General features: G+C 40.3%; 1 protein-coding gene across 6 annotated transcripts in view; it reads left to right on the plus strand.

Annotated features, from left to right (window-relative positions):
• The window catches only part of G3BP1 (G3BP stress granule assembly factor 1), a 49,475-nt gene extending 30,981 nt beyond the window's left edge, over positions 1-18,494 (plus strand). For 3 of the 6 annotated variants that reach the window (XM_061617434.1, XM_061617435.1, XM_061617428.1), the window contains 11 exons: positions 3,911-4,024; positions 5,026-5,107; positions 5,704-5,877; positions 10,609-10,699; positions 12,506-12,599; positions 13,128-13,347; positions 14,730-14,831; positions 15,550-15,661; positions 16,078-16,203; positions 16,301-16,431; positions 17,011-18,494. In XM_061617434.1, the coding sequence (XP_061473418.1) occupies positions 3,930-4,024; positions 5,026-5,107; positions 5,704-5,877; positions 10,609-10,699; positions 12,506-12,599; positions 13,128-13,347; positions 14,730-14,831; positions 15,550-15,661; positions 16,078-16,203; positions 16,301-16,431; positions 17,011-17,217 (1,434 nt within the window). In that variant the 5' untranslated portion in view covers positions 3,911-3,929 and the 3' untranslated portion in view covers positions 17,218-18,494. The remainder of the gene's footprint in view (positions 1-3,910; positions 4,025-5,025; positions 5,108-5,703; positions 5,878-10,608; positions 10,700-12,505; positions 12,600-13,127; positions 13,348-14,729; positions 14,832-15,549; positions 15,662-16,077; positions 16,204-16,300; positions 16,432-17,010) is intronic. The other 3 variants (XM_061617432.1, XM_061617431.1, XM_061617433.1) reach the window with 3 other exon arrangements.
• Positions 18,495-24,397: the final 5,903 nt, after the last annotated feature.

Consider the following 24,397-nt stretch of genomic DNA (forward strand, 5'->3'; position numbering starts at 1 on the left):
ACCGCTAAACTTTGTTAACTTTTCTTCCAGTTTAGATTATGGAATAGGTCCTTTTGGGTATCGCTGCATAAACAAGGACTATATAAAGTTAGCACAAAATATCAATAGAGGAGAAAATAAAATACTGACAATCTTTAAAGAAGAAACTAGGCCACTGAAAAGTCAGAAATTAGAAATGTGTAATGTTCTGATAGCACTGCATGGTATGTAAAATCATATTTTTGCAGTAGTCAAATAGCAGCATTTTACCTTGGGAAAAGAAAAATCTCCCTCCCCCATCATCATTGCCACCACCAATAGCATGTCTTACACTGCTGTGTGAAAGCATTGAGCAAGTGTCTTGAGCTAAATGACATGCTCTGCGAGTCACAAACATTCATTGTTCGTAGCTATACTGCTGCAAAGCTAGTGGCTTCACTTTATAATATTTTGGCATGCTCCTTTTAAAGTTACATTTCACCAGTATATTTTTTTGGAAAACATTGCAGTCAAGAAATTATTAATGCTAATTAGGTCCATTAAAAAATAAAATAAAGTTGTGTCAGTGGCAAAGAATGTGCTGAGCTTCTGATGGCTGCTCAGATGATTTGGATCATCTCCACCCATAGCAGCTATCCTACGGGTGCTGGTGTGAACAGAACATAGCATGATGAACATAGCGAAGTGCAAGTTTGCTGTAAACTTGAAAGCAGGTATTACCATTTTAAACATTGTACACTTTTCAATGGCACTTTAACCTACTTCAGATTTAAACCAAGGGAGCAGACTGAGCAATCCAGTTTAAAAAATAACCCTTAGTTATCTTTAATTGATCTTTTGAGAAGGTATGGTAATTTTATTTTTACAACCACTTTTACAAATTGCAGTATCAGTTTACATAAGCCATTTTTAGAGAAACTCTGGTGACCTATTTTTGTGACTGTGCATTCAAGGATCATGGGTGGTATCCAACTAAACATTTCCACCAGCGCAAGTGCTTTTGCCTGCGCAATACAACTTCCCCTCTATTTCCGTTCCCTGCGTGACCTCTAAACATGTTCTGGGGTTCCCCCAACCCCCCAGAGCAGATTTAGGGGGATACTTGAAGACAGCAAGGAGAAGCTAGGTTTGTGCAGCCAAATGTTTTTGTGGTAGTGAATCTGTTTACAGTTGGATACCTACCATGTTGTGTGTCCTAAAATGTTACAAAACATGATACAGTAGGGGCCCGCTTCTCGGCGTTCTGCTAATACGGCGCCAGCGGGTTGATCAGCTGGAGGGGGGGCTGGAGCTCCCTGCTCTCCAGCTGATCTCGCTGGAGGAGTGGGAAGATCAGTTGTAGAAAGCTACAGCTGATCTCCTGGTGTGATCAGACTCCCGCGCTCGATCTGATTGCGTCGGAGGAGGGGAAGATCAGCTGTAGCGCTCTACAGCTGATTTCCTACTCCAGCGCGATTAGCTGGTTAGGTTCCAGACCCCTGCGCTACAGCTGATCCGCTTTTCTGCGGGGGTCTGGAACCTAACCTGCCGCATGAGTGGGGCCCTACTGTACTATACCGCCCTCTGGTTTTTTAAAAAATGTTAGTAATCATGAAAATTCAAACAATCTTACACTCATTCAGTTAGCCATGGCCAACCTATGTTTAAAGATCCTCATTTATGTTACTGCTTGGTATTGGGAATATTCAACAGCCATAGGAAAATATTATGATTAATTTTGCTATGCATCTCAAAATTCAAAATCTTTCACAGTATAAACAACATAACTGCCTGCTGTTCTCAACTGTGCTGATACTTGATATAGCCAGATATTTATAGAGCATTTTTACTGCTTGTGGTAAACTGATGTGATAAGTGATTGTTTCCATTTTAAAAAGTCAGACTTGTAGACTAGTTTTCTAAGACCACCCATAGGATTATACCACTTAGATCACGGAATGCATGCCTAAATTGAATGTCTTGCCTACTAGGCTGCTCTGATTCTCCTAACAACCTGGTTGATAGTTGAGAGATAAGGGATTAATTTTCATTATATTTTAATCAAGTTATTTTTTCTACTTTTAGACCACTCTGCATCCAAAAAGGATCACGGGACAATTCACAATACAAGGTCTCCAAGGTCGTTTTCAGAAAATAGCATTGGTGATTGTCTTTTGGCCCCCTGGCAGTTGTGCAGTGGGGTGCCGCAGGGTACCATCTTGTCTCCCATGCTGTTTTAACACCTATATGAATCCCTTGGGAGCGGTCATCAGGAGACTTGGGGCAAGGTGTCAGCAGTATGCTGATGATACCTAGCTCTATTTCTATGTAACATCTGAATCAGGAGAGGCCGTGCAAGCCCTGGACTGCTGCCTGGACTCGGTGGTGGGCTGGATGAGGGCCAATAAACTGAGTCTGAATCCTAGCAAGATGGAGGTGCTGTGGATTGGTGGTTCCTGATAATTGGTCAGTTGCCTGCTTTGGATGGGGTTGTACTCCTCCTGAAAGAGCAGGTCTGTAGTCTGGGGGTGCTCTTAGATCCATCTTTGTTGCTAGAGGCCCAGGTGACCTCCATGGCTAGGAGTGCCTTTTACCAGCTTCGGCCGGTAAGACAGCTGCAGCCGTTTCTGGATCGGGATAGCCTGACCACTGTTCTCCACGCACTGGTAACTTCCAGGCTCGATTGCTCTAATGCGCTGTATGTTGGGCTGCCCTTGAGGTTGGTCCAGAAGCTGCAGCTGGTGCAAAATGTGGCAGCGAGACTGCTTGCTGGGGTAGGGTATCACCAACATGTCACCCCGCTGCTGAAAGAATTGCACTGGCTGCTCATTTGCTACTGGGCCAAGGTCAAGGTTCTAGTTTTGGTGTACAAAGCTCTATACAGCTCGGGACCAGGATACCTGAAAGACTGTCTTATCCCTTTTATACCCAGTGGATCACTGCGCTCGGCAGGTGAGGGTCTTCTAGAGATACCGTCTTATCAGGAGGTCCGTTCCGCACAACATAAGAAATGGACCTTTAGTGTGGTGGAATTCCCTCCCCTTAAATTAACATGCGCCGTCTCTGTTATCTTTTCGGCGCCTATTGAAGACCTTCCTCTTTCAACAAGCCTGTTAAGTTGAGACCTTATCCCAGTCTGCATCTGTGTTGGAATTGCTTTTTAATATGTTTTGAAAACCTTTTTAACTATGTTTTTAAGCTTTTTAAAAAGAGATGTCTTGGAAGCTTTTTTAAAAAATGTTTTTAAAGTTGTTGTTTTTTAATGTATTTTAAGATATGTTTTTATGATGTTTTAAAGTGTTTTTAGAGTTTTTGTTTGCCGCCCTGGGCTCCTGCTGTGAGGAAGGGTGGGATATAAATAAAAAGATAAATAAATAATAAGAACGAAAAGTTTAAACCTCTGCATCCCCCAAAAGTTTCATTGCAATTCTCTTGCCTTCTGAAAACAGCAAAAAAAATAACCACCCTTCTTGTGTGATGCACCTCCTTAAGAGAGATCTTTTCCCAGCTTATTGCATGGATAACCTACTGTATGTGCAATTTAAAGGTCATCTCCACCTTTTCTTGATTCCTATGTTTCTTGACGTCATCAGTCGTAATTGACTTGAAGGCACATAACACACATATAAGTTCCAGTTCAGCTACGGAAGTCAGATAAGGTACATGGGAATTAATGCTGCCATAAATAACCTCTTAAATTCTTGGAGGATTTTCTTACTCGTTTACCACCCATTTCTGCTGCTTTAGTGGAAATCTTGGGCCCTTGTATTTTTAGAAGCTCTTTGAAAAGCTCAATTTAGATTATAGTCTGCCTTTCTCCTTCTCTGCCATTGAAAGATTTAAGAGCAATTTTAAGTATGGCAACTGTGTAAGAAACAGGTTATAGTTTGTCTAAGCTTCTTTTGGCAAATATGAGTATTGGTTTCATTATCACAAATGTTATGGTTTTCAGTTTTCAGTTGACCAAAGAAATGGTGATGGAGAAGCCAAGTCCCCTGCTGGTTGGGCGGGAGTTTGTGAGGCAGTATTATATTCTGCTGAACCAGGCACCAGACTACTTGCACAGGTAAAGCTTCCTATTTTAATTTAGTAAAATATTTCAGAATCAGGGCTACCTTTGTACAGAAATATTTCATTGCTGATTCTGCCAAAAGCAAAGCAAAAATTATTTTTGACAGAAGTAGATGCAGTAATGTTTTTTCAGATAAACATTGACATTTCCTCTTATCTCTCCCCTTTAATTTGTGCATGCTGCAGGGTTTTTTTTATTGTCACAGTGAAGTAATGGGTGATATTCATTGTCAGTAATATTCAGAAAAGACCCATTGTAATCATTGATCTGAAACCTATTGATTTCCCTGAGTGTATTCTATGATTTAGTTGGTCACCTGTTTTTTTGTTATACAAGCTTTTCGTTTCTCTTTGTTATTCTGCATTGCCCTCAACTCTGTACAGAAGTTGTTTCAAGGTTGGCTTCTTTTTAAGGAAGCCACAGCTTCTACAGGAACAGCAAAACTCAGCTTCAGGGCAAAGAAGATGTAAATATAAGGAGTTAAGAGTTCCTTCCAAAGACAAAGACCACGACCACATTAACAGAGCACAGGCAATTTCCTGACTAATTATTTTAATTTATTACACAAAAGGGAAACGTACAGCAGAGTTCCTCTGCAGACAGCATGTAAGGGACTGGTTAAAAACATAACATGCTGATTAAAAAAACTCTTTAAGATACTCAAGCTGCAAATCTAGTTATCAGTCAATGCCAGGTTGTGTGTAGTCAGTGGCTAGTTACCAATGACAACCTGGTAATCATTAATAATAAAGCTAGCGTTAAAGAGAATTTAGCTGTACTGATTTTGTTCCTTAGACAGATGATTGAAAGACTTTGTCTTTGATATTGAACAGATACAAAAACTGGTTTGATCAGTTACAGGTTTCCCATCAGTCCACATTAAGGTAAAAGATGGTTGTTCCTAGATCAATAATATAACTAACATTTTAGTGCTGCAAAGGCTCATGTGATGAGTTGTACATTGGTGAAAATGTGTGTAAATTGTTCTTTTACAGGTTTTATGGAAAGAATTCTTCTTATGTCCATGGTGGCTTGGATTCAAATGGAAAACCAGCAGATGCAGTCCACGGGCAGACTGTAAGTATTTGTGAAATTGGTTTGTGGTTTACTCAGTTGTAGTTAAGATGTAAATGTTTGGGGGGAAATACTTCAAAGGGAACTAGCACCTAGCATCATTTCTGTGCTAGCTAGATAAAGGACTGTGCAAAATGTTCTAAATTCTTAGGCATCAAGATACAAAGGTCCAGGAAAAAACAGGGAAATTTTATTTTTCCGATTTTTCTGTGCCCCCCCCCCGGCCTTCACATCTTTCATCAACATTGTAGAAGTCCATGAGCATCTTTCAATGTTGACGTTTCAATCTTACCAGATCTTGATTGTGTTTCAATGGATAGGCTGTGATTTGAAGTAGATATTTACTGGATTGATATGGAAAGTATTTTAAGTAAAGGTAGCATGAAAAGTGCTTTATTAAGTGGAGAAAGCTTTCATAGAATAGAAAACTATTGCAGAAAGGGCTAGACGTAACTAAAGAAGCCAGATTCTAGGCAGCATTGGTCTGTTACTCTTTCAGTCTTTTTTATTCTTTGCTTCACTAAGCTCGTGACGCTTCAGTTTTGTCTCTGCATGAATCCTTAAAGTGGCTCATAAATTTTTCAATATAATTTCTGTAGGATATCCACAAGAAGGTCTTGTCACTGAATTTTAAGGATTGTCGCACAAAGATACACCACGTGGATGCTCATGCCACTCTTAATGATGGTGTTGTTGTACAGGTCATGGGTGAACTCTCTAATAACACACAGCCAATGCGGAGATTCATGCAGACGTTTGTCCTTGCTCCTGAGGTATGTGACCTGGGGGAATATATGTCCGTGAATCTGTATGAAGGATTTTTTACTTTACATCAGTGCTGTAGAATGGAGATGCCAGGAAGAAGGCAGAGCTGGATCCCCTCTCTGTCATTGCCTATAATGCTGCTTTACTTTAGACATTAACAACTTTGATGCACTTGTGTCTAGATACATGCCTCTGCCTGAATATACCTAGTATTTGTGTACACAACCTGACTGTGTTAAGAGCTTTTTATGTTTTATGTCATGAAAATAACTGAAGGGATAGTGATCAACTTTCATAACTTATTAACACATGCTCCTCTTTCAACAAGCCTTTTAAGTAGATAACTTATCCCAGTCTGCATCTGTATTTGAATTGTTTTTCTAATACGTTTTTAGTGCTCTATCATCTGTTTGCCCCCCTGAGCTCCCTTTGGGAGAAAGGGCAGGATATTAATCTAATAAGGCCCACTGTGAATTGTTTGCAAGGCACTTTGAGGGTAAAGTTGCTTGTCTGCGTAGCAGTCTACATGCCCCATCCACATCTACTGTAGTCCCCAATGAGGTGTCCAGTAGAACATCTGCTGCAGCTTCTTGGGAACGGTTGAGTTGATGCAGCCTGATGACATAGACAAGGTGCTTGCGATGATGTGGCCAGCAATGTGTCCTCGAGACCCTTCATTAAAGCTTGCCAAGGGGGTTGGACCGAGTGGATCCAGGGTGTGGTCGATGCATCATTGCAGGAGGGAATGATTCCAGCTGCCCTGAAAGAGGTGGTGATCCAACCGCTCCTGAAAAAGCCCACCCTGGACCCATTGATCTGCGGCAATTACTGACCGGTTACAAATACCCCCTTTTTAGGGAAAGTGATTGAGAGGGTTGTGGCGGAGCAATTGCAAGTACTCTTGGATGAAACAGATTATCTTGACCTGTTCCAGTCTGGGTTCAAGTCTGGTTATGGGACTGAATCGGCCTTGGTCACCCTGATGGATGACCTTTATTGGGAGAAGGACAGGGGGAGTGCGATCCTATCTCCAGGGTCATTTTCAGAGAATAGCATTGGGTGCTTGTCTTTCAGCCCCCTGGCAGTTGTGCTGTGGGGTGCCACAGAGTACCATCTTGTCCCCCATGCTGTTTAACATCTATATGAAGCCCTTAGGAGCGGTCATCAGGAGATTTGGGGTGAGGTGTCAGCAGTACACTGATGATATCCAGCTCTATTTCTCTGTAACATCTGAATCAGGAGAGGCCGTGCAAGTCCTGGACCACTGCCTGGACTTGGTGGTGGGCTGGATGAGGGCCAATAAACTTGAATCTGAATCCTAGCAAGATGAAGGCGCTGTGGGTTGGTGGTTCCCAAGTTCAGGTAATTGGTCAGTTGCCTGCTTTGGTTAGGGTCGTACTCCCTCTGAAAGAGCAGGTCCGTAGTCTGGGGGTACTGCTAGATCAATCTTTGTTGCTAGAGGCCCAGGTGGCAAGACACCTGCAACCGTTTCTGGACCAGGATAGCCTGACCACTGTTGTCCATGCACTGGTAACCTCCAGGCTCGATTACTCTAATGCGCTGTGTGTGGGGCTGCCCTTGAGGTTGGTCCAGAAACTACAGCTGGTGCAAAATGCAGTGGCGAGACTGCTCACCGGGGCAGGATATCGCCAACATGTCACCCCAGTGCTGAAAGAATTGCACTGGCTGCCCATTTGCTGCCAGGCCAAGTTCAGGGTTCTAGTTTTGGTATACAAAGCCCTATACAGCTCAGGACCAGGATACGTGAAAGACCGTCTTATCCTTCATATACCCAGTGGATCACAGCGCTCAGCAGGTGAGGGTCTCCTGCAGATACCATCTTATTAGGAGGTTGGTTCCGCACAACATAGGAAAGAGACCTTTAGTGTAGCAGCACCTATCCTGTAGAACTCCCTACCCTTAAATATTAGGCAGGCGCCATCTCTGTTGTCTTTATTAGGCGCCAAAAAGATCATCTTCTTTCAACAAGCCTGTTAAGTTGAGACCTTATACTAGTCTGCTTCTGTGTTGGAATTGCTTTTTAATATGCTTTTAAACCTTTTTTTTAAAACAATATGTTTTTTAACCTTTTCTTTTTAAAAAAGTCTTCAAAGCTTTTTTAAAAAAATGTTTTTAAAATTGTTTTGTTTTAATGTGTATTAAAGTCTGTTTTTAATATATTTCAAAGTGTTTTTAGTGATTTTGTTTGCTGCCCTGGGCTCCTGCTGGGAGGAGGGGCAGGATATAAATAAAATAATAATAATAAATAAATAATAAAATAAACAAATAACTGGGAAAGTGCTATTTGCCACAAGAGCTGACTCTAATATTTTGAAAATAAGAAATCTCTAAATGTAATGAGCGAAGGCTCAAATTTTTGCTGGCCTTGGTAATTGAGCCAAAATATGTGGTTTCTGGTTCTAGTTCAGCTGCACGTGTTTACTCTGAAGTAAGTTCCATTGTGTTAAAAGGGGCTTACTAATGAGATTACATTTATCGTTTGTTCATCTTGTGGTGTGCCTCTTGTGGGAAATCAAACAATCCCCTGGGAGCTGGAAGAGAGGAAAAGGTTATTGTTTTGGTAGTGGCCAGCCAAGGTACTTCAAGCATCTTGATTTCCTGCTGCCAAGATAGGCAATGTTTCTGTCGTGGAGCTGGGAGAGCAGGTAGGGATCATCCCCATTTTTGAAACCAAACTTCATTATTTATAAATTTTATAAAATTATTTATTTATAAAATTTATGTCCACCCTTGCTCCCAGAAGGGAGCCCTGGGCGGCAAACAACAAAACAATAAAAGCATCATAAAAATAAAACATCTTTTAAAAAATCTTTTTTTTTAAAAAAAATCTTTACATCTATGTTGCAATTCTTTTTAGACTTGGGATAAGGTCTCTGTTTAAAAGGTTTGTTGAAAGCGTTCTGTTCCCCTCTCTGGTTTCAGGCTATAAAGGCAGCCTTCTTCATCATTCTTGCTAAGGGTAATGAGACCCCCCACCATGGCAATTTTGAGCACAGAAATATGTATTCCTGATAAGTGGGGCTGTAAACTTTCTGTGAAATCTACAAGCAGTGTTAAGGAACAGCAACTTTACCATGTAAATGTTTTCTTTATTTTGTTTTAGCACCCTTGTAATGGAGAGGATTTCTTGTCACTAAGAGCTCCAAGTAAATGCTGCACATAGTTGGTTGTGATTTTCAAAGTATACATTACAAATATATAAATTAATTTTAGAATGATAAAAAAATGTAGCCATTCTGACGTGCTGTCTTCAGCTTTATTGTACCTGTGTATGAGTTGGATATTTTGGGACTGAATTTAGGGACAACTGCATTTCAGTATAATTGATTGTGTTTTCTTGCCATCATCATGACTCATTGTCTTATCACTGAGCTCTCAATGTTCTGTTGTCTACATTGGTTGTTAAATATCAGTGCAGAGCAACCTTTTTTGCTGTTCCTGAAATCAAAAAGCAATATTTAAATGGATTGTTGAGAAAACTTTGGCAATGTTTAGTCTTTCCTAATATGTAGAAAACTACTGTTTTTTTGCATTGAGTTGTGCAAAGTGTGTTTAACATACCTGATGTACTAGTGTATAAGGTGCTGCTCTTTGTAAAGAGTTGGTTTTTGCCGTTCCACAGTTCCATAGCTCTTAGCTTCATTATTATTAACAACCTGCTTATGTGTCATTCAGGTTTCTAATAGTACCATTGATATGTCTCCTAATGTTTGGGTTTTTTTGTTTTCCATTAAATGAACTGGGACCTTTATAGTGCAACCTTTTCTGTCCAAGTGATATAGCACAAAGAATCATTGGTTTAAAGTAGGCTTCATATTCATAAGTTTTAAGTAGAAATTTGTTTAAGCTTCAAGGAAAAATATAGAAAACATTTGAAAAAAATTAAATATTTACAAACAGAAATGGCTCAAGTTTCAGATAGCTGATGCATCAATCAGGAATATGATAGTTACAGGTGCGAGGACTACCTTTTTGATTTTTTCATGGCTAAGCTTGTAAACACACTTCAGAAGCAGTCTGCATCAGTGCTTTTGTATTTGTATGGTAATAACTGGTGAAGAAGGGTAGAAATAATGTGAAGGTGGTAACCCTGTCTGTAATTCCACAGTAATATCAAGCACCTACAGGAAAAACAGGCACTGCAAAAATCGTGGACATAGCTCTGTCTGCAGGCATACAGTCTAATAAACTGCACAGAAAATAACAATGATGGAGGATAGCATTGAACTGGGAAGAGTTTCAGATTTTTTGTAATGTGATAGTGTAACTGTTGGTTGTACAGCGTCTGATCCTTATGGTCCAGACTGTGTCATGGCCTTCAGCTTGGGCAGAAATAACTCTTCTCATATCCACTTGATCAACAGGCTGACTAAACTGAGCTTCCTTGTTATATTGAATGCTAGTATATTTTGTACTTTCCAAAAATTGTTCTCTAGTTCTTCTGTCCTGATCATTGATGCCTGGAATGTCTTTTTGTTGAGCAGAGTATACATTTGAGTTTGTTCAGGAACTAATGTTCATGACAGCAGTGGAGTGAGTGTCCCTCTATATTTGCTGCATGGTACAAGTAGGTAAAGCAAGGTTGGACTGCTTCAAAACATAAGCAAATGGAGTTTATGCTGGCAGATTAAACACTGATGGCATGCTTACAGTACAGTGGTACTAAGAACAGTAAGGATGATTAGCTGAACTTTATTTTCCCCTTGTGTTGTCTCCAGGGTTCAGTGGCAAACAAGTTTTATGTCCATAATGACATATTCCGCTACCAGGATGAAGTATTTGGTGACTTAGATGCTGAACCTCCAGAGGGTAAGTACTAAGGTCTTGTGCTGAACTTCTAGATTCTGTCAGCACTTTTTCCTCCTAAACTGATTCTCAGTAATGAAAAATGAATATCATGATTTACCCAGCTGAGTTTAAGTTGCTTATAAACATAATGAAATTCCCAGCATCAGAACACACTAAACCATAATAGCAAGAGTAAAAATTGGTGATAAAACTTAAGCAGTAAAAAAAGCACTCTGCCCAGTTTAAAGCACTTTTAAAAAAAAAGACTTCTTTCTTAAATAAATTCTTAAAGTAGAAAATTGCCTTTTGCTTTACTTGTATGTTTAAACTGAAAAATAAACTCTCATATGTAAGGTCCACTCAGAAATCCTATTGATTCCAACTGTATTTACTTTCAAATATGCTTAATTGCAGACTTTGTTGCAGTCAAAAGTCATGCAATATTTGCCTAGATTTGGGATTAGTGAATCAACCAAATTCTAAGAGTAATATATCAAATGTAAGAATTTGGTCACAACTGGTAACTGATGAAGAACAGTCGTCAGGAGTTGACTGCCATTTGTAATGCTTCTTGTAGGGATGAAAAAGGGCTGCTTCATATTTTTATGTAATTTCATCCCCATCCTTAAAACTGTCCCTGGTCTAATCAACCTGACTGGCTCCAGCTCTGAACCATGTATGGAGAAACGGATAAAAGCTATATGGAAAAACAAAAAACAGTAAACGTGATCTTTGGTCATGGGGGTTTAGTTTTTTGGTCATGGTTTAGGGTTACTACTGGATTCACTACTGTCTTCAGTGTTTCAGATTGCTGCAGTTACCATGTTGACACATAGAAGTGGTCAGGTTTTGCTGCTTAAAGGGATATTACCAGTTCTGACTTGGATATAACAACTGTCACTCATGCCTTTTCTAATCCTGGGGCTGGACCACTGAAAAGTGTTTTATACAGGCTACCTGTGAAAAAGGTTTAGACGCTTCCCTTGCTTTTGAAATCTGTGTTAAGCATTGATCTGTTGTTTGTGCAATGATGCGAACAAAGATTATTATTAGTATTTTACTGTTGGTTATATATACATAAAGTTGCGTAATTTATTTTGTAGGGTACCTGCCCTGGTATCAACATTGATGAAGGGCAGACTATTATTATTATTATTATTGGCATTTTAAAAATGCTACAGGTACCTGTCCCTCTCTTTCTTATCCCTAGTCATCCTTCCTGGAGTGGGGATAGTTTGACAGTGTTTCCTAATGACGTGTGGAGTTTACAGCCCAAGTAATTTTAAAACTATTTGGTCAAAATAGTGTCAAGTAAAACAGTAAACAGTATTTCGGCTAGCCAAAATCAATTTTATGCTTACCTAATATATAAAACATTAGATATGTTCGCACATAGCCGTAAGCCATGGTTAATGGTTGACTGAGAGTGCAGTCTGCTTCTACTTCACTCCTTGCTAGCGAGCGGGAACAACAAACCACAATCCTTGGCTTAGCGTTAACTGGGGACATTGTGGCTTGTTTCATTCCAAACAAACCACAGTCTAAAGCTAAGGCTGTTCTTGGCTTGTTGATCATGGTTTGTTTGAGCAAAACAAACCACACTCCCTGGTTTGGATGTAACAACAAGCTAAGAATTGTGGTTGTTGGTCATGCTTGGTAGTGGAGAGGAGTGACATAGAAGATATCTGTATGTTCATGTTCAGCCGTTAACCATGGTTTACTGAGATGTGTGAATGTAGCCACTACATGTCCATTCTGACTGAAGTGTAGAAATTGCTTCTGTACCTGATGTCTGATCAGTGTAAAATCTACTTCTTATTCCGCCAGAATCTGAGGAAGAGGCAGAGGAATCTGAGGAAAGGCAACAGACTCCTGAGGCAGTTGCTGATGATTCAACAGCCTATTATGAGCAGTCTGTCAGGTAACTTCAGACTCAACTGGCACCATAATTACGCCAAAGCTTTTGACCAGTTTGCCACTGCTGCCGGCTGAAATGTAGGAAAGAGCCCAATTCTCTCTAGAATGATACATACTTTCATTTTTAACAATGGTCTCCTGCAGAATCAATCCTGGGTTTTTAGTAAAAAAAAGTATCAAAAATGTATTGTTAGGTCTGATCTCAAGACGATTGTTCTAACAAGTCTCTCAAAATATTGTTATAAATAATATTTTTGCATTTGGTACACAAAGTCCACCAGTTCTTAACATTTATTGGAGGGGGGAAGCATTAAAAGTCAGATTTCCAGCAGTGTGTGTGTGCAGGAATGTGAGTGAATATCATCCATACTGATTAAAAGAGGGAACATTGCTGACTTAACAATGCATTGTTCTTTGAGGGCAGAGTTTGGAATCTGTATGCAGCATCAGTGCTGAAATAGTACAACCTTTGGATGCCATTTATAGTTCTGTTGTTTGAGCTGTGCAAATACATTGTTATCATAATGAACAGTTTTCCCATCAATAGCAATGACTTGGAGGAACAGTCAGAGGAACCAGTTGCAGAGCCGGAACAAGAAGCTGAAGCTGAGCCTGAACAGGAGCCTGAGCCAGAGGCTCACGAAGAAAAACCGGAGCCAGTGCTGGAGGAAACAGTACCTGAGGAGACTGCAGAGAAAAGTCCTTCTCCAGTCCCTGCAGACCCTGCTCCTGCAGTGCAAGAGGACTCTAGGGTAACATGCACAATTTTAACTAGGCTATCCATTTTCACATTTTCTTTAAGTCTGTTCTTTTAAAGGGTGGCTTGAGAGAGAAGTTACAAGAACTGTCAAAACGCTCCGATTATTCCTTTGTAGATCATGTCACTCACGCTTTGTTGAAGAAAAGGCAGTTGCAAATATCTCTGCAGAGAGCTAGTGGCAGGTATCTTGATAACAACAAAGCAGTTACTCAGGCTGTATCGTAGTTGCCAAATTGTTGCGTTTTGGAATTTCCCTGTATCGAATTGTAGCAAAAGACTTGCACATATCCAAAAAAACTGTATGGTCCCCACAATTGTTCTAAATGGTAATAAAGCTCTGGAAGAATAATCTTGTCCGTTGGGTATTTTGCAGACAAAAAGTGCCTGACATAGTGATAGCTGCAGCCATTAACAAATTGAGTGGGTTTAGAACTGTGATCTTTGTCCAGTATATTGGTTTGGTTTATGAATGGCTAATTTTGTAAAAACTAAGAAACAGTTCTGCTAGGGACATGTCCTAGGTTTGCATTCCAGATATTGGAAGGAAATTGAATTTCCACAAGTTAAATATGAATATGGGTTATATAAATGCTCTCTATATAAATGCATAAATATTCTCTCTTTTATAATTTTATGATGTGTTAATGATTTTATTGTATGCTGCCATGGTATTTTTAATCATGGTGGTTTATAAACTTACAGTAGGGCCCCGCTTTCTGGCACTTCGCTTCCCGCTAATGCGGCGGCTTTCATTCCCTGTTTTAAAGCAGATTTTCCACTTTTGTGGCATTTTTGCGCAATACGCCCCATTGTACTTAATGGGGTTCCGCTTCACGGTGATTTCCGCTTTACGGCGGGGGTCCGGAACGGAACCTGCCATATAAGTGGGGCCCGCCTGTATAAATAAATAAAATAGAAGTGGGCAAGCTTTTTTGTACCCGAGGACCACAGGGAGTGGGCTCCCCGTGGTGCTTCCCTCAGCCAGTGAACCGGCTGTTTGGCAGACTGAGGGGAGTGCAAGATCCACAGGTAGAATGGTGTGCAGGGAGATGCATCACTGCATGCTGCCCAACCCATAAAAATAGTTCCCCCCTCAGCCTGTCAAACAGATGAGGGGCACAATTAAATTTGATGGAGGGAATTTGGCAGTGGGGAGCAGTTTGGGGACCCACAACAGGATCCATGAAAGGCCCCTAAAGACTGGTGCAAGCTGGGGTCTGCCCACTTGCTCTTTATAGCAGAAAAATTAATTTGTGGCTGTAGAATCATTTCCAGAAAGATGACAGAAATTGTACATGTACAAAAGACTTCATGTAATTTGGAAGAGCGCCTGATGTTTCTTACTAATTATGAAATCTTGCTTATTCCTATTAGACATCTTCATGGGCATCTGTAACTAGTAAGAATCTACCACCCAGTGGAGCTGTTCCGGTATCAGGCATACCACCTCACGTTGTCAAATTACCTGCATCACAGGTAAAAACATCTTATCAGCCAACTAATGAATTTGGGCCAATGTCAACAGCTGTGTTGACAAATTCAAATCAATTGCAACTTGATAGTATTTTTAGCAGTAGAACATTATTTTTGTATAGAAATGCTCAGTTTTTGCCAGAGATCAATCATTTATTGAATTTATATATATAATTTGAAGAAGCCCAGGGCGGCAAACATTAAAGAAAATAATTTAACAAGAAAAACATACTAAAAACAGTTTAAAACACTCCAAAACAATTACAATTAAAAATATTCTAAACACTGTTTAAAAACACACTTTCATCAGGTTGCTAGGAACAGTCCCCTTCAGCCATCAAGTGCCTGGGTAAACGGGAATGTTTTCACATTCTTCCTGAAAGTCAGTAGTGATGGATACAGACACACCTCGCTGGGGAGAGCATTTCAGAAATGGGGAACTGTCACTGAAAAGGCCCTGTCATGGGTCAGCACCAACCAGGCAGTGCTAATCTCTTTCCTTGGCAAGAACATCTGTTGCAGAGGATATGTATTTGAAATTTGTTGCTTGGAATGTGATTTAAAGTGAAGGGGAGTACTTCCTTCCTCCTTTCTCTCCTGTGAACATGTATTTCTCCCTCTTCCTGCGGTTCCATATTTAGAATGGTTATGGCATGAGGATGTTGAGATACAGCTTTGCTTGGCTTAGGTACATCATATTTGTACTGGTTCATTTTTGCAGCCCCGTCCTGAATCAAAGCCTGAATCCCAGACTCCTCCACAAAGGCCTCAGCGAGACCAGAGGGTGAGAGAGCAACGGACAAATATCCCACCACAAAGAGGCCCTAGACCAAGTAAGTAATGAGGTTTACTTGGTGATAAAGCCGCTAAAGAGTAGTTCACTGTTATTCCAACTTCAGTGGTGATATTCAAAGTTCTTGAATTATATACAGTAAGAGTGTGCTTTAAGAATTGGGAAGGTTTTTGAAACAAATTTAAACCAGATGCTTTTGAAGCTTGAATTGCTACAGCTTATTCTTACATGGACACTTCATTCTGCTTTTGGAGAAAGACCACTAGTATATTAATGCTTTAGGCTTTTGAATGGGAAGAGCGCCTTGCTCTATTCTTTAGTTTTGTTTGAAGCCTTGTCCATTGACTTCATCCATTTTTACAGTAGGCAAAGTGCTTATAGAAGGCAAAAGGTGTGTCTCCTGCATGTTGTCCGAAATCATGAATGAATGATATCTGTTTGTTTTTTAATCTTAAGTGCGGGAAGGGGAACAAGGTGACATGGAAACTAGGCGTATCGTGAGGTACCCAGACAGCCACCAGCTCTTTGTTGGGAATCTCCCTCATGACGTGGACAAGTCAGAATTGAAGGACTTCTTCCAAAGTAAGTCATGAAGATCACTTTCCTCTTGGTGGGGCTTTAGGGTTGGGTCCAAAAATTCATGCCTATTTCTGCAGAGCAGTCTAATGTGTGATCAAAGAACTTGGAAATTCTTTTGCAGGCTATGGAAATGTTGTGGAACTGCGTATCAACAGTGGAGGAAAGCTCCCTAACTTTGGATTTGTGGTGTTTGATGATCCAGAGCCAGTTCAGAAGATCCTTGGCAACAGGGTACATTAACGTGATATTTAAGTGATAAAGGTTATATTAAAGTGTACTAAAATCCATTAATTTGAAATAAAGCAGAAAACAAGGGGTGCCAATTAGAATGTGTGTGCACTTTAGGTTGATTCTGTTCTATATAAAAATAAAACATCCCTGGTTTCAAATGGAGGTGGCAGCTGAAGTGGGAACTGGTAGACAAAGCTCATGGTGCATGTATTACTGCTTGGCTAGATTACAGTATTATTTTTTAGTTATAGTTTGAAATGATTACCTACGCAATGATGCAAAGCGTCCTTTAAAACTCCATCTGCATGCTTTAGTGTAAATGTCCAGGAGATTAAGTGTTTTTTTAAATGCCATTACACGAGTCTCTTCACAGGTTCTGTATGGCATGTTACAATCTTAGACAAATATGGAGGTGGGGGGGTACTTGGGTAAATAAAAACACTGCATTTTGGAGGTCAAGATCTGTTTTTCTTCAGTGTTCCATGCAGTGATTCACTTCAATGAATTATTGTGTATGTTTTATTACTTTTTATTACTTTTTCATCTGTTGATGTCAGCTTACCACTTTTTCTCTTACAGCCAATCATGTTCAGAGGGGAAGTGCGTTTAAATGTGGAAGAGAAAAAAACACGAGCAGCCAGGGAGGGCGATCGTCGAGACAACAGACCCCGTGGGCCTGGTGGCACCCGTGGGGGGCTGGGAGGTGGGATCCGAGGGCCTCCACGTGGAGGAATGTCTCAGAAACCAGGATTTGGCACTGGAAGGGGCATCGGGCAACGGCAGTGATTAATGGATGACGTGATGCGACAAACCTTTCTTCCTGCAGATTTGTGAATTTCAGCCTTGGATATCTTGGAATGTGGCCCTACCCTGTTACAGACTGCTACGTTTGATACTATTTTGGCCCATTTTGTTTGTGTTTGGTTTTGTGATTTTTTTTCTAGTCCTTATCCCAGATTCCAGCTTTGTGGAACAATAGTTCAGGAAAACAGTGGATTTTTTTTTTTTTTAAAGAAAAGAACTGAATCCTTGCTTGCTGCAGACATGTGGACTGGATTGTTTTTGTACCAGTGGTTTTTCCTAATGGAATGTGTGGCGCTTTTTTCTTTCTTACTGAAATGGGGTGCGCTTCAGTCAGTGGAATTAACCTTTTCAGCTGCATGTGTTCAGGAGCCTGTAAAAAAAACTAGTATGTGACAAACGTTTCAAGGGCAGGGGAATCCATTCACCCTTGGGAGGGTGGGGGTCAAATGAACTATCGAACCCTGGTCTGGAGATGTTGCCGCTTGAAAATCGACATTACCCTTTTCTCTGCGGCGTTGTGAAAGTGGAATAAAAGGGTATCCATAGAATGCTTTCTTTGGTACATGATCACGAAAAGGAATTCTCACTACTGTTTTACCACTTACAAGGATTGTGCGATAGATTTTAAATGTCTAGAACTTGACTCTTTAAAACACTCTTCCTGAACTTGTGAATTTTTTTATTGAAATAGGGAAGTTTTTCATGTTTAGTTTGTATTTGTATTAAAACAAAAACAAAATTGTTGTGCCTTCTATTTATCTCTCATTCCAGTCTTGGCAAATTGTTAAAAAAAATAAAAAAGTCTAGATTTGCTTTATCCAGTTTTGGAGTATGTTGAAGTCTTTCAAGAGAGCTGTTTGTCCTTTAATCCTCCTTGTTGGTGCATATATTTCATAGAGTTGCACGCTTTGTTTTATAATAGCCCTACAGATTTGTGTAATTTTTATAATACTCTTTGAGGAGTTCCCAGCTATGTATTGACACTGTCATTAGCTCTGAAGTGAGTGCCTTCCATATGTGGCTATGGGAAATGACATCTTAAATCTTTACAGTACATTACCTTTATAGTATGCACATATGTAGATGTTGTTATGGTATTAATCATCATTGGCTTTAAAATGCCAGTCTGATAATGGTGAAATTATGAAATTAGAGTTCTGATAATAACCATTTTTCACTGTGATATATGGTATTGGGTAAGTTATGGGACCTCTGTCTTTGCTGAATGTATACAAAACAAAATAAAACACAACATTGCAGCTGTTGGAGTGCCTGATAGTGTTATGCATAATATGCTGAAAACAAGGCTGTGTGCAAGGCATCTGGATGAACAATTGCAGTTTCCAGTTTAGAAGCAGTCTGCCTCTGTTGTAGGCATGCTAGGCTACAGTAGGTATGGATAACTGGATCAGTGTTATGGGCCATAATATTAAATTGCATTTAATCAAAACTTGCCCATTTACACAAAGATGTTGGCATAGTTGTTATGTGCTGCAATTGAACTATGCAGTATTTATATTCTGCAATTGATAATGTAAACAAATGGCAAACATCAAAGATTTCAAGCCATTTTTGTTAAAATTTTTAAAGAAGTTTAGCTTTCTGTCAAACTGTTTCAAATGTCTCTATAACTTAAGGACTAGAATTTTTGAATGGAAAGTTAGAGTCCTTATGATTTGAATAAACTCAAATGTTTGTTTAGATGATTGCTTAATATATTTATTAAATTTCATATAATGATGGACTATAAAATGTGCCTGAACATCAGGTAAGGTAAATTGTTTTTTCACTGTACTTCACATATTTGTGTGAATCAGTGAACAATAACGTGTGGTTTAAAAGTCTTCAAACTTAAGTACTATAAACTGAACAAAATCATTTGATTGCTGGGATGCTGGCAAGACCGGAGTAATATTAATACCTTTAAATAGTTTTGTTTCCTTCCACCACAAAAGTAAGATGAGGAACATTCTCATTCTTTTTCAATGGTGCCCTATAAATCCAAACTCTTGACTCATCCCTAACTTACTAATTAGACATACTCATCCCCTCTGTAATGTTGCATTATGTTGAAATGCATGTAGAATACCTAAACTTGCATGGGTTCCAGTGTTCGGTCTATTTCTACTGATACAGAATATCAAGTCCAAATTCAGCTTAACTTTATTAACCAAGCATGATCCTTCCCTGTGGAAGTGCTAGTAGAGTTTAAATATTTTGGTAACATTTTTAGGAATGGCAGTTTGGTTAGGTATTTTGTTGATTAAGTGTTCAGTAATGTTTTTTGCAAGCAGCTCTGAAGTAAAACTGATAGTGTTTTCAACATGCTTTGGGTGTGAAAGCAGGCATGGCAGTAGCCAGTACAACCTTCTACTTCCATGACTGGAGACATAAAATGCATGCCCCACAATTGATGTATGTCCACAAAGAGTAAATCCCTACCTGAGCAATGGGAGCACCCATTCCGTCTAAAGCCAAGTAGTGATGATAGTTGAAGGACAATGCGTTGATTTCTCACATGCAGCATAATCTGGGCACTTCCTGTAAACTGTTGGCTTTGGGAGTCTTGAGTAAGAAGCTTAGTCACATGGATTTTAATGTTTTTATTTCTTAATTCTGGTATTGTTAGTCAAATCACCTGTGCCGGGGGGTTGAAACCCCTCCCATCCTCCTAGTTGGGCTTTGTTCTTACAGTGGGAATGGGCCATTGCTCAGCACAGGCTTTGTATGCAGAAGGTTCCATGTTTGACACCCAGCATATCTAGGTACTGTATGTCTGAAAAGAGTCCCGTCTGAAACCCAACAGAGGCACTAGCAGTCAGTTTTGATAATACTGAGTTGGATGGATCTATGGTCAGACTTGGTACAAGAGAGGTTCCAGTGCTCCTAGTCACTGTAAATCTGTTAAGCCTCTTCTTTGGCTTTGGAGATTTCAGCAGACATGACCCAACCACTTTCAGACTGAAGTCTTCAGTTGCAGGGGCTGGAAAGTTCAAAGCCTTTCGAAAGTTCAGGTCCTCCACTGAATCAAGCCACATGGATCATTTTCAGCTCACTCAAATTTATTTTATTACTTATTTAATTCATATCCCACCTTCCCAGAGAAACCCAGGGCAACAAACAAAACAATTTAACAAAGAAAAGAAAAACATACTAAAACAGTTCAAAAGATTCTAAAACACAGTTTAAAACACTTTCATCAGTGATGTTCAGGTTGCCAGGAACAGTCCCATTATAGCCACCAAATGCCTGCATATACAAGTTTTTTTTTTCCTCCTGAGAATTAACAGTGATGGAGACAGATACATGTTGCTGGGGAGAGCATTTCACGAATGGGAAGCCATCACTGAAAAGGCCCTATCACAGGGCAGTGCCAACCTTATAATTTGATCCCCCAAATTATCTGACTAGGTTCATCTCTAGCAGCAATAGTTTCTATGTTGCCTCTGCAACATAGTTCACTTTTTGGAAAAGGTCATGCACTAAAAACTGCTTGGTTTTCTCTGTTCCCCTGAGTTTCTACTAGTGTAGCTGTAGACTCATAAATAGCTTTCTTAAAAAAAAAAAGTCTTAGATGTTTGTACTAATTTTTAAAGATGGGTTTTTAATACGATATTAATGGCATGTAATACAACTAAATCAAGACTGAATTCATGCAGTTCATGTTGTTATGAACAGCCCTGGGAAATACCTTTTTAAAAATGAGAAGCGGGCTAAACTCAATCCTGAAATGTAATCTACGAAGATAAAATGGAAATGGACTGCCTTCAAGTCGATTCCGACTTACAGTGACCCTATGAATAGGGTTTTCATGGTAAGCGGTATTCAGAGAGGGTTTACCATTGCCTTCCTCTGAGGCTGAGAGGCAGTGACTGGCCCAAGGTCACCCAGGGAGCTTCATGGCTGTGTGGGAATTCGAACCCTGGTTTCCCAGGTCGTAGTCCAACACTAACCACTACGCCACGCTGGCGCTCTCTAGGTAAAAGTGGGCTCATGGCCGGAGCATAAAATAATTTTGCTAATCTGTTTCAAATGCTGTATTACCAATTGGTCACTAGCTTCACTCTGCTAGCATTTGTGAAATACAAAAGATTATCTGAGCTTGAATTTCTTGATGGTCTCCCATATCACTTTCTGCAAAGCTGAGAGAATACTATTCTAGGAGTTCTTTAATCACTTCCTGCTCAAACTTTTAAAGCATTTGTATCTAATAAGCCATTCAGTATAGTGCATATAATCCAGCTGTACTATTCTGAGTTTGGGTAGCTACTGAAAATATATAGAGAGTGGAGAGCCTGTTATACTAAAAAAACCCAGCCATTTCTGGCACAGGTCATCCATAATTCCAGTATAGAAAATCAGTTGTATTACATTCAGTCAACAGAATATGATCGGAATTGGTGGGAGAAATAATTTGAAGTATCTCGTTTACATATGATGATGAATTAACAAGATGCTGTTGACTAATAAGTAATTCACTAATAGGCAAAAAATCTTGCGGTTTAAGAACGTTCCTATAGCCCACAGATGTTTCTATCAAACTTTAAAAAGCAGGGAAATTGGGCAGCTATAGTGAATGCACCAGGGGAGCAGGTGACCTGACCTCTCTGAGATACTGGACTGCCCTACAAATTTGTCAAAATGAAGGAGCGTGTTGAGGAGAGGCAAAGGAAGGGGGAAAGGGAGGGCAGGTTTGATCATTTGCATGCTTATAGAGTTCAATGGTATTTACTTGCGTGCAATCATGCTTAAGATAGGTAAAACTGACCATGGGGAGAAGGAAGAGGAGGGGGAAGAGGAAGGGGGGATTGGAAGGGGATGGGGAGGGAAGGGGCAAGAGAGAGGGGAAGGGAGGGTGGGTTTGATCATTTGCATACTTTTTGAGTTCAATGGGATTTATTTCTGTGCAATCATATTTGGAAATGGACTGCCTTCAGGTCGACAGGACTTATGGCGACCCTATGAATAGGGTTTTCATGGTAAATGGTATTCAAATGTGGTTTTACCATTGCCTTCCTCTGAGGCGGAGAGGCAGTGACTGGCCCAAGGTCACCCAGTAAGCTTCATGGCTGTGTGGGGATTCAAATCCTGGTCTCCCAGGTCGTAGTCAAACACTGACCTGGGGGAGGGGCAGGGGAGGAGATTGGGTGGGTGGGCCCTGGGCAGAGGGGAAGCCCCTTTCCTTTCCAAAAGGAAAACATTGTGAACAGTATCATTGCTTTTAAGCATTTCCCTCACCTTTTTATTCTACAGCATGCACATGTAGCCTCCCAGTCAAATCTAAACCAAAGCTGTCCCTAGCCACATTCACACCAGGCCTTTATTTCACTTTGGACAGTCATGGTTTCTGTGAAAGAATCCTGGGAAGTGTAGTTAGTGAAGGGTGCTGAGAGTTGCTAGGAGACGCCCTCTTCCCCTCACAGACCTTCAATCAGAGTGGCTGACTGTTAAACCAGTCTGGCCACTGGAGCTCTCTCAATGGAACAGGAGTCTCCTGTCAGCACCCTTCACAGACTACACTTCCCAGAATTCTCTAAGGGAGGCCATGACTGTCTCAAGTGAAATCAAATTCTAGTGTGGTTGTGGCCCCCTGATCAGGCAAGTCAAGCAGCTGTGAGTCTGGCTTTTAGAACACTGACAGTTGGTTCTTACTGAGCATGCCCGATGTTATCATAGGGTTCCAGCCAAAATTTCTTAAATTAATTAAAAATCAGCCAGGCATTTTTTTAACTTTTAAACTGCAGAAGATGAAGGTCAAAGTATGGGGCAAGGTCAGTATTAGGATTACAGGTACTCTGAACATGGCTGATGTTTAATGAATTTCAACAGATTATGAGAATTCGGAGAGAAAGAAGTCCAAAAGGGCTCTGGGTTTTTCCCCTCTCTTTTTAGACTTTGAACTCTCTATTCTCTCTGACTGTTTTGTGTATTGCCATGAAAATTGAGAGGGTTGTTAAGCAAGCATTTCTGAGTTCAGGACTATAAGTTTTGTAAGGTTTTGTTTTGAAATGAGCTTATGGGAAACATCAGAATGGCATGGGGGATATTTTCAATTTAACATTGCGGAATGTGAAAAATCCACGATAAAGCATATATCTTGAAGGTGGTGTTTAGCTAAGACTGTTCACTAAATTTGTAAACCGAAGTACATCAAAGAGGTTTAAAATGCCATAAACCTTTATGTTCATGAGGCAATTATATTATGCTTAAATTGTCTGAGCTTTATTAGCTTTTTACATATTTAAGCTCCTGCCTTTCATAGGCATTTTGTATGGTTGTATGAGGAAAAACCTCCACAGCATGTGCACTCCAGTGGCTTCCAAATGCAAAAGCTCCCCAAACACAAACAAAACCGCTCACGAATCAGTTATGGCTGCTTTGGCCAGAATGCTTGGCAGTGGTTGTATTTAGAGGGCTTGTAAGACCAACCTTGCACTTAGGAGCCTGAAGGGCTCTTAACTACTGTAAGACAGGAGCTGAGAAAGGTCCGGTTCGGAATAAAACTCCCCCCTGGGATAAAAACCAAAGAAATGATGAAATTTTAAAAGGGGTAGGCCTAGAAGTAGGCATTGTGAGAGCAGGGGCACAGGATATAAATTCAGAAGAGCAAAATTACCACAGGCCTAACCACAAGTGCCAAAGACACTTGAAGAGAGACACTGCTTACAAGTGCCTGTACGCTAATGCTAGGAGCCTCCGAACCAAGATGGGAGAACTGGAGTGCTTGGTCTTAGAGAAGAGCATTGATATAGTGAGCATAACCGAGACCTGGTGGAATGGAGAAAACCCGTGGGATATGGTTATCCCTGGATATAAACTGTATTGGAAGGACAGGGAAGGACGTATTGGTGGCGGAGTCGCTCTATACGTGAAAGAAGGCATTGAATCCAGCAAGCTCGAAACCCCAAAAGAGGCAGACTCCTCCACAGAATCGTTGTGGGTGGTGATACCGTGCCCCAGGAGGGACTTAATACTGGGAACGATCTATCGTCCCCCTGATCAAAATGCTCAGGGAGACCTTGAGATGAGATATGAAATTGAGGAAGCATCCAAACTAGGAAATGTGGTAGTAATGGGTGACTTCAACTACCCGGACATAGACTGGCTGCATATGTGTTCCAGTCATGACAAAGAAGCAAAGTTTCTAGATATTCTAAATGAC

Source organism: Rhineura floridana, chromosome 3, assembly GCF_030035675.1.
Source record: "Rhineura floridana isolate rRhiFlo1 chromosome 3, rRhiFlo1.hap2, whole genome shotgun sequence".
NCBI classification, from domain to species: Eukaryota; Metazoa; Chordata; class Lepidosauria; order Squamata; family Rhineuridae; genus Rhineura; species Rhineura floridana.